At 60.6% G+C, this 8,683-nt stretch overlaps 1 protein-coding gene across 1 annotated transcript; it reads left to right on the forward strand.

Annotated features, from left to right (window-relative positions):
* The first annotated feature begins 214 nt into the window (after positions 1-214).
* MUC3A (mucin 3A, cell surface associated) lies at positions 215-6,469 on the forward strand. Its single transcript, XM_058680880.1, has 10 exons — positions 215-2,244; positions 2,339-2,527; positions 3,166-3,281; positions 3,383-3,441; positions 3,888-4,036; positions 4,343-4,408; positions 4,615-4,777; positions 5,088-5,261; positions 5,338-5,429; positions 5,845-6,469. The coding sequence occupies exons 1-10, from the start codon at positions 363-365 to the stop codon at positions 5,907-5,909; spliced, it is 2,955 nt and encodes a 984-aa protein (XP_058536863.1). The 5' UTR covers positions 215-362; the 3' UTR covers positions 5,910-6,469.
* Positions 6,470-8,683: the final 2,214 nt, after the last annotated feature.

Consider the following 8,683-nt stretch of genomic DNA (forward strand, 5'->3'; position numbering starts at 1 on the left):
ACATCTCCCCTTCATCCATCTTGCTGTCCGCACCCTCTACCACCAATGCTGTGTCCACACTCCCATCTGACACCACCTCCCACAATTTGTCTACCACAACTACCATCCTCTCCTCTTCCCCAACACTGAACCTCCCAGCTCCGACTACAGGCCTCCCTGGCATGACCCCAGCCCCTGCCATCCAGTCCTCTGGTAGCCCCACTGGGCTAGCCTCCCCTTCCTCATCAGTTAGCAGTTCTTGGACCTCTGGGTCCTTGGCTCTAGCCACCACCAATGAGGCCCACACAGCAGGTGAATCCACCTCAACAGCCACATACACCACTGACACCCACTTGTCTGTAGGCACCAGTGGATCAGTGGGCATGGGGTCACACCTTTCTCCAACCACTTCCTTAGCAACGCTCCCAAGCATCTTCCCATCAACTTCATCATTGCCCAATAGCAACACAACATTCCCTGTGCACACAGCTTCCGCCACCACTCTGGGTGTGTCCACAGCTCTTGTCAACACTCTAAGTCCTCCAGCAAGTCCTTTGTCCACCTCTGGGTTTTCCTCTTTCACAAATACCAGCAGCCTTTACACACAGCCCATTTCTTCTGCCCCAGGCAAAACCAGAACACTCCACACCACAGCTGAGTCTCCCCCAACACCCACTCCCACCAGTGTGATCACAGCAGCCACCCCCATGGGACCACACGCATCCAGTGCAGCTTCCACTGGCCCAGGCCATGGGACTTTCCCCACCCCTCAGGCCACCTTCCTGGGAGAGACCACCCTGATAACTGCCAGCGAGGACCCTGCAGTGTCTTTCAGTACAGAAACCACTTCCACTGCCCTGGTACCTCGCACAAGTCCCACGGCTGCCAACACAGCTGCCCGACCCACTGCTACAATTAGCGAGTTTCTGACATTCATTCCGGGTGGGATTCTGTCCAGCAGGGAGCCGGGCACCCCCATGAGCACCTCTACCACTGTGCCTTTATCTCCCTTGGGGACCACAGCCCCTACCAGTCACTCCCAGGCTACCCCTCCAGTCGGCACCACCCCTCCCAGTTTTCCCACCATCTTTACCATGGCCACTGCCTCTTCTCCCAGTTCCTTAGAGACCAGGTGGATGCCCACGGCCATGCCCCCTTGTTCTCTGGACACGAACACCCCTGAGAGGACTCTGACGACTGCCATCCACTCTTCTGTAGGTGCCCCTGGTTCAGATCTCCCCACCACACCCATGGCACCCCAGACCTCAGCAAGCCTGACACACATCATGTTGTCCTTCCCAGCCCTGCCAGACTCGAGAACATCACCCCCAGGGGGCCCCAATTCCGTTTCCACTCCTGCCTGGCCCACAAGCCCTACAAAGTCTGACGCCAGCTCCCTTGCTACAGTGTTGGCACCCACATCCCCTCCAGCAACCTTTGACAATAAAACCTACAGACCCCCTGGGCCCACCCTGCTCAGCCCCTACTCCTTGCACACTGACACACCAGCGCTTCACTCTACATCCAGCACAGTGACATCCCTCAGCCCTGTCCCAGGCCCCCCTGTAACAGCACTCCCCACTCAGCATACCTCGCTCACGGCCACGCCCACTGCCAGCACAGTAAGCATGGGGCCGTCTTCCCTCTCACCGTTCCCTGCTCCCTCGTCTTCTGCAACCAGCTTGCCCCTGAGCACGCTGCTCACTGCAACGCCCACTTTTTCTGAAGCTCTCCTTCCTCCCACTGTACCCCAGCCAGAGAACACAGCCATTACCACCCTGTCCCCCTCCCCAACCACCCTTTGGGTGGAGCGGGAGCCTAGTGCCCAGTCCACCCCCTTCTCAATCCTCACCTCTATGGCCAAAATGGTCACCTCTCCCAGTTCCACCACTGTGACACCTGTCACTCCTACTCTGATGGGCACTTCTGCCTCTGTAACCATGGGACCACAGCCCAGCACCATCACAAGTGATGCACCCAGCTCTGAGGCCATCCCTGCCAGCACTTGGTCACTCCCCAGCACAACATGGAAGAGCCCTGAGCCTGCCACCACCCCCCGTGGGTCTGGCCTTCCCACAAAGCCCAGTGGCAGCCTTCCAGCCATGACGATGACCTCCAGCAAGGCGACACAGCCCACCCTGCTCCCTGCCAGGACGTCGGAGACACCGGCCACCCCTGCCTGGACTCCCTCCAGCCTCACGTCCCCCAGGACCACATCCAGTGTGATTCAGAGCAGCCCAGAGTCAAGGCTGACCACACTCCCAGGTTGGGCCTTCTGCCTCCCAGTTCGCGTCTTCCCTTTCTCCCCCAGGTGAAGCTCTGTTTTGACCGGCCCTTCCCTCCCCTTCGTGCTTCCCAGGTACCTGTGACAACGGTGGCACCTGGGCCCAGGGCCATTGCACGTGCCTCCCGGGCTTCTCCGGGGACCGCTGCCAGCTCCAGCAGTCCAGGTGCCAGCACGGGGGCACGTGGGACGGCCTCAGGTGCATTTGCCCCAGCACCTTCTATGGCTCCACCTGCCAGTTTCCTGTGGAGCAGGTGGATGTGGGTGAGTTGGCATACAGGTGCTCCTGATACCTGCAGGTCCCATCCTTCCAAAGCCTCCTCCAGCCCGTTCTTCCCTCCACTGCCCCACGTCGTACTCACCTCTCCAGGAGTGGCCAGATACACACTGGCCTCATGGGGCCTCCTCTTGGTCAGGGCTGTTCAGAGCTGTGGTAGGATCTGGCTGCTGCTCTTACAAACTATGGCAGACTGACCCAACAGCTGGACCACACCTGGAGGCTGGCAATCCCATGGGGGCTCCCCCAGCCTGGAGGCCCCTTCCCTTGTCCGCAGTCCTTGGGTCAGGGCCCCCTGCTTGCACCATCTGAGGCAGCCATGGGCATCCCCGCCTCCTGTCTCTTCCACAGCTGCCATGTCTTCCTCCCGTCCACTCTGACTGCTTCTGCCCCCCTCTTCTGCTATGCAGGGGCCCCCTAGCACAGTCCACACTTGTTCCCACATGTGTCATCAGACTTTTACCCACAGCTTTCATTCTCCCTAGGACATCCTAACAGGTGTTTCCTGGGGCTAGTGAGGGTACCCATCTTCAGAGCCTGTGAATCTGCCTACCTGGGGAGGGGGAATACGGCAGAGGTGGCGACAGACAGGTAGTGACCAAAGCTGGGCGGGCTGTGTGTGCAGACACGGTGGAGGCCGTGGTGGTCATGGAGGTGTCTGTGGACCAGGAGTTCACCCAGGACCTGAAGGACAACATGTCTAAGGCCTACAGGGATTTCAGCCACGCCTTTCAGGAGCAGGTGATGGGCTGGGGGAGGGGAAAGGAAGGGAAGGGGACCTGAGAGTCCTGTCCTGGGACCTCCAGGTTGGGGCACCAGCCCAGGCTGCTTCCCCATTGCAGATCCAGGAGATTTACCGGGAAGTGCAGGAGTTCAAAGGGGTGCAGATCCTGTCCCTCAGGTATGGGGTGCTTTGGGGCACCAGAATTTCCTTGAGAGAGGGTCAGGGGTGGGGAGCGGGGGATGGGTGCAAGGGAACTGCTCCCGGTTGGGGGCTGGGATATTTGCATCACTTCCTGGGGGATGATTTCCATGTTAGCAGGGGCCACACACACCTCTTCAGCAGGTTGCAGGGAGAGATATTGAGGGCATGGCATCTGCAGGGAGATGGTGTGGGGACTGCAGGCCTGGTTTCAGGCTGGCTGGCAGCTGTTCTGCTGGGTGAATGAGAGAGTGAGCCAGAGAGAACCTGCTCCTCTCTGTATGTGCACCTGGTGGTGGCAAAGCCCATGTCAGTCACTTCTGGCCTGGTCGTCTCAGACACAGCCAGTCAGGGGTCCTGGCACAAGCTCCTCTCATGCCCTGGTTCTCATCACCTGCCTCGCCTCCCTTGCCTCCCCCGGCCAGGAATGGCAGCATTGTGGTGGACTACCTGGTCCTTTTGGAGCTGCCCTTCAGTCTCCAGCTGGAGAACCAGTACAAGGAAGTTCAGAATGCCCTGCAGGAGCAGCTGCAAAACGCCAGCCAGGGCCTGGACACTTGCCATAGTGGCCAGAGTGAGCTGGGGCTGAGGGAAGGGTCAGTGCCAACGTGCCCCCATTCCGGTCTGGGGGCCTCCGGTGGCTCAGGGCCAGTCCTGGGGTGCTTCTGCCAGGCTGGGAGGAGGGGGCATGGGTCCACCTCCAGCTGAGTCAACCGGCACCCTCCCACCCCACCAGGAGAACTGGGCCCCCCTAGCCCAGTGGGGTTGAAGATCTCCGTGGGAGGCTCTCCTGGAGGGCCCTCCTCACACCCCCACACTGAACTGTCTGTCCCCTTCCCCAAACCGCCTGGCTCCATCGCGCGGGCGCCTGTGTCCCCAGCCTTGTGCTTTAAGCCTGACTCCGCCAAAGTGCACGCCAGCACCCCGATGGAGCTGACCCCGGAAGGTGAGGGTGTGACCTTGACATTTCCCAGCACGGACAACGGTGCAAGCAGTTCCCGTAGAAGAGGGGGTGGGGGTTAGTTTGGGTGAGGCAAGGGGAAGGGGGCGGGGGTCTGCCTCACGGGAACCACAGCCTGCCCAGGCGCATTCGCCCTCTTGGGTAGCGGCGAGGAGACCGGGGTCTCTGCAGCTCCCTGGCCCCGCCCGCAGCTCTCTGCCGCCGCGCCGCTGCGCAGGGCTACGAGGAGTTCTACTTTCCCGTGGTGGACCGGAACCGGCTGCGCTGCGTCACCAGATGCACGGTGGGCGTGGACGGCGCCCTGGACTGTCACCAGGGCCTGTGCCTTCTGCAGAGGAACGGACCCACGTGCCGGTGAGCCCCGGCTAGTGGGTCTGAGCCCCGCTCCTCTTCACCAGGCCCCGCCCCTTATGCATCAAATCCCGCCCTTTATACATCAAACCACGAGGCTTCTCCGGAGGCCCCGTCCACTCACGACGCTTTCCTGGAGGTCCCGCCCCGTTTGCATCAGGCCCCGCTTCCCACGGCGCATCCCTGGAGGCCCTGATCACGGCTATGATGGAGCTCCGCCCCTTTCTCCAGCTCCCGCACCCCGGGCCAGGTGCACGCGCCCACCCGGGCTCGGCCGGGGGGCCGCGGGTCTAAGTCCTGCACCCTCCCGCAGCTGCTTTTCCTCGGACACGCACTGGGTTTGGGGTCCACGCTGCGAGGCAGCCGTGCACTGGAGGGCTCTGGTCGGGTGCCTGGCGGGGGCCGCGCTGCTCCTGTTGCTGCTGCTGTTGCTGCTGGGCATGCTGGTGGCGCACGCCCGACGGCGCAGGAGCTCACGCCAAGACAGGTGAGCGCCCTAGCGCTGGGGACGGCAGGGTAGGGGACAGCCACCGGCTTGCGTGACCACCGGCTTCTTCGCTCAGGCATTGGGACCAGGACAGGAAGTGGGGGGAGTCCTGGGACGAGGACATCGTGGGGATCTTCTGTAACATGGGCCTGCAGGGTCCCCGAGCAGGTGAGCGCTGCTGAATGGGACAGGTGTGTGTGCCAGTTGGGGATTTCGTGTCAGCTCCTCCTGGGGAAGTACTGGGACCCTGCCTTCCTCTCTCTCTCTCTCTCTCTCTCCCTCTCTCCTCTCTCTCTCAAAAGATTTGTGTTTGAGTTACAAAGAAACAGAGATCTTGCATGTGCTGGCTCACTCCCCAGCAGAGCTGCAGCTCCATGCAGCTGCATCCGCCTCTCCCACTGCAGGCACCTGGCCATCCTCGCTGAGTGGGCCCCCAGGGTTGCAGCCTTGGTCACAAGCTTGGCTTACTTCACTGGATCACCACAAATCCACTATAGGGACCGCCACCTGCTTTATCTCCCTGTCCCACTGCCCTCTCCCTAACCTGTGCCTCTCCTCTCTCCTCTTGTCTCTTTCTCTCTAGTGGAGGAAGAAAATTGCTGTGTGGCTTTGGAGATGGTGGATCACAATGTGAGAGTGAGGGGCTAAGCCTGCACACCCCTTCCTGTCCCCACACTCCTGGAGAGGAGGCAGGGTGGGCTGGGTCTGTGTGCACACCCTCACCGAGCTCTCCATAGCAGGTGCACACATCCAGAGACCTGAGGAGGCCATGTCCTCCATCCCACCCTCCTAGCTCCAGTGCAGTGGGAGGGAACCACCTGCACAGCCTCCGTGGCAAGAGACCACTCTGAGATCTGAGTCGCCGGGGCTCCCTGTGTCCTCGACAACATGACACTCTCTCCTCCACCCGCCTAGTCCCCCCATCCTCCTCCTCCCCATTTAGTTGGAACCCACCTGGAGTGGAGACCCAGGTCACATCCAGGTTCTTCCGCTGTGAGACCTGGGGCAAGTTGCAGTCTCGGTTCCCCTCACCTGTGAAATAAGTGTAACACTCTCCCCCAACCCCTTGTCCACACCCTGTGAATGCCACCTCTGCTGATCTGGTTCTGTGCCTCCATCTGTCCTCATGCGCTCACTGCCTCACTGCCAGTCCTGATCCTCGTCTTCCTCGCTCTAGGTTTCTGGTTGCCCCTCACTGTCTGCTCCTGGGAGCCGGTGCCAGCTGCACTAGCCCCCACTCTCCACTCCTCTATCCTCACCAAGCCCATGCTCCTGTTCTTTTACGGGTCTCCCTCTCTGACCCCTCCTTAGTGCTTTGGGATCCTGGGCCCTGTCCCCTGAGTCCTCTCCTCCCTGTACCCAGCTGAGGATGAACAGCTGTGTCTCAGGTGCTTCTGGCCCCACTTCTGAGGCCCCGCCCCTTCCTGGGCCTGCAGGCTGGGCGGGGTGGGTCATTTCCCCCAGACACCCCTCCTCCTGCTCCCCTCCCTCTCCCTGGTGTCACCTCCCTCGCAAGCCTCCAGGTTCTGGAAGTCATCCCTCCACCTCCTTGCCCAGGAACATAGGGTTCGGAGACAGCAGGTGGCATGTCCCTGGTCCTCCCCTTGAACACAGAATACAGTATTTGTCACCAGAGAAACAGCCTATGTCTTTCTCATTTTTTACTCGCATTGGTCTCCCCAGCTAGAGAAGTTGTAGGGGCACCCACTTATGCCAGGAAAGAAGCGGGACGTCTTTGGGTTGTACCTGGGCTGGGACTGTCAGGGTGGAGGACCTCGAGATAACAGCAGACCCGATTTGTTAGGGAATGCCTGGCTAAGAGGCAGACCTCCCCCCTTGGATTTTGCTATGAGTTCCAATCCCACTGATCTTGGGAGAGCTTAGGGCTGGTGCTGTTGGGTGAAGGAAGCAGCTGGCACTGGATCAGGAGGTGGTGGGTTTGCCTGGACCTGCTGCTTTTTGAAAACATGGGCATTGCAGAGACTCCCCACTGCACCCCTAAAAAAAGACATGAGCCTCCCTCACTCCCACTGCAAATATTGACCAACAGCCAGGGCTCATGCGAGCTGGGGCTGGGCTGGGGCCTTTGTCTTCTCATTACCTTGGGCGGTCGGTGCTGTGCAGTCACGGCTGGGCAGGATCGCAGTGACTTGTCTGCTTGGGTCTTTGGGTGAGCAGTGTGACGGTCCTGAATCCTTTGCCCTGGGTAGAGACTGGTCATGACCTTTCCCCATTTCTATTTCTGGCTGGGTGGAGATCAGAACCATAAAAATGTCAGGTGTGAATTGGACACCCCACCTGGTAGAAAGCTCTGGAAATTTGGAAAGGGTCAGCATGAAGTGGGCCATGGGAAAGGAAGGTAGGAAAACAAGAGGAGCCTGTTGGGGTGGGTATGGGGGTCCCTTCCCTCAGCCTGGCCTGGCGCTGGCTACTCCTCCTGGGGTCCCTGCACCCCTCCCTGTGTGCGTGCTCCCTCCCTGCAGTGTCTTGGCTTCTGTTACTTGGCAACCCAAGTGTAGTTTCTCCCCCCCACCCCTCCCTCCTACTCTGCCCCACCCTGAGCCTGGCTTCCCTTGGGGTAACCCAGGCACTGGCTGGCGGGTCAGCCTGCCAGGATTAGAGGGCAAGCCAGCTGATAGGCTGCCCTCTGGCCCACTCCCTGCGGGCACCAAGGGCCACCCAGCCAGCATCATCAGGTCCCCCACCCCGGGCCAGGCTCTACCCTTCCGTGTGGCCAAGGTCCCCAGGGTCTTTTTATACCTGCCACCTCCCTCGCAGCCTCTCACTTCTCTGCCCCTCCGGACAAGGGAGGATTCTGTAGCCAGGGGTGTCTCCTTGGGAGATGCTGGTGACCTGGCTCTTGTTGCTGGCTCTCCAGCTCCAGGCCCCGTTTGTTGCTGGTACATCATCACCCACGACACTCACATCGACATCAGGTGAGTGAGCAGGCACCGCTGGACATGCTGGCCTCAGGCAGGGCTGCCTGGGCCGGCTCCTCTCCTTCCTCCTCCCCTCCCTCCAAAGGGGCTGGAGACCTGTGGCTTCACTCTGCTTGGAGGAGAGGGGGGACTCAGGGAATCCCAGGAGGCTGTGGCACCAAGGATGGGTGCAACCCGTGGTGGTGTGGCATCCCCAATGTGTCTGTCACATCAGTGGTGTTCTCTGTGTCTGTCACTCTGCGGGCTGCACCTGTTCAGGCAGCCGGGTGTTTCCAGCTGGCTCCGGGATGCTGTGTAGGTGGGGCATCCATAGCTGCCTTGGGGGAGCTGCAGGTGTGCCTGGGGAAGGCCTTTCCAGGTAGAGATGGCCGAGGGGTTGGGGGCACTATGGTGTGGAAGGCAGTGGTTGGGTCTCAACCCCTGTGGGTCAGTCTTCTGAATTCCCCCAGGCAGGGAAGTGCTCAGGAGGAGGTCCCAGGTGGA

The sequence above is a fragment of the Ochotona princeps genome, chromosome 24 (genome assembly GCF_030435755.1).
Source record: "Ochotona princeps isolate mOchPri1 chromosome 24, mOchPri1.hap1, whole genome shotgun sequence".
Taxonomy (NCBI): Eukaryota; Metazoa; Chordata; class Mammalia; order Lagomorpha; family Ochotonidae; genus Ochotona; species Ochotona princeps.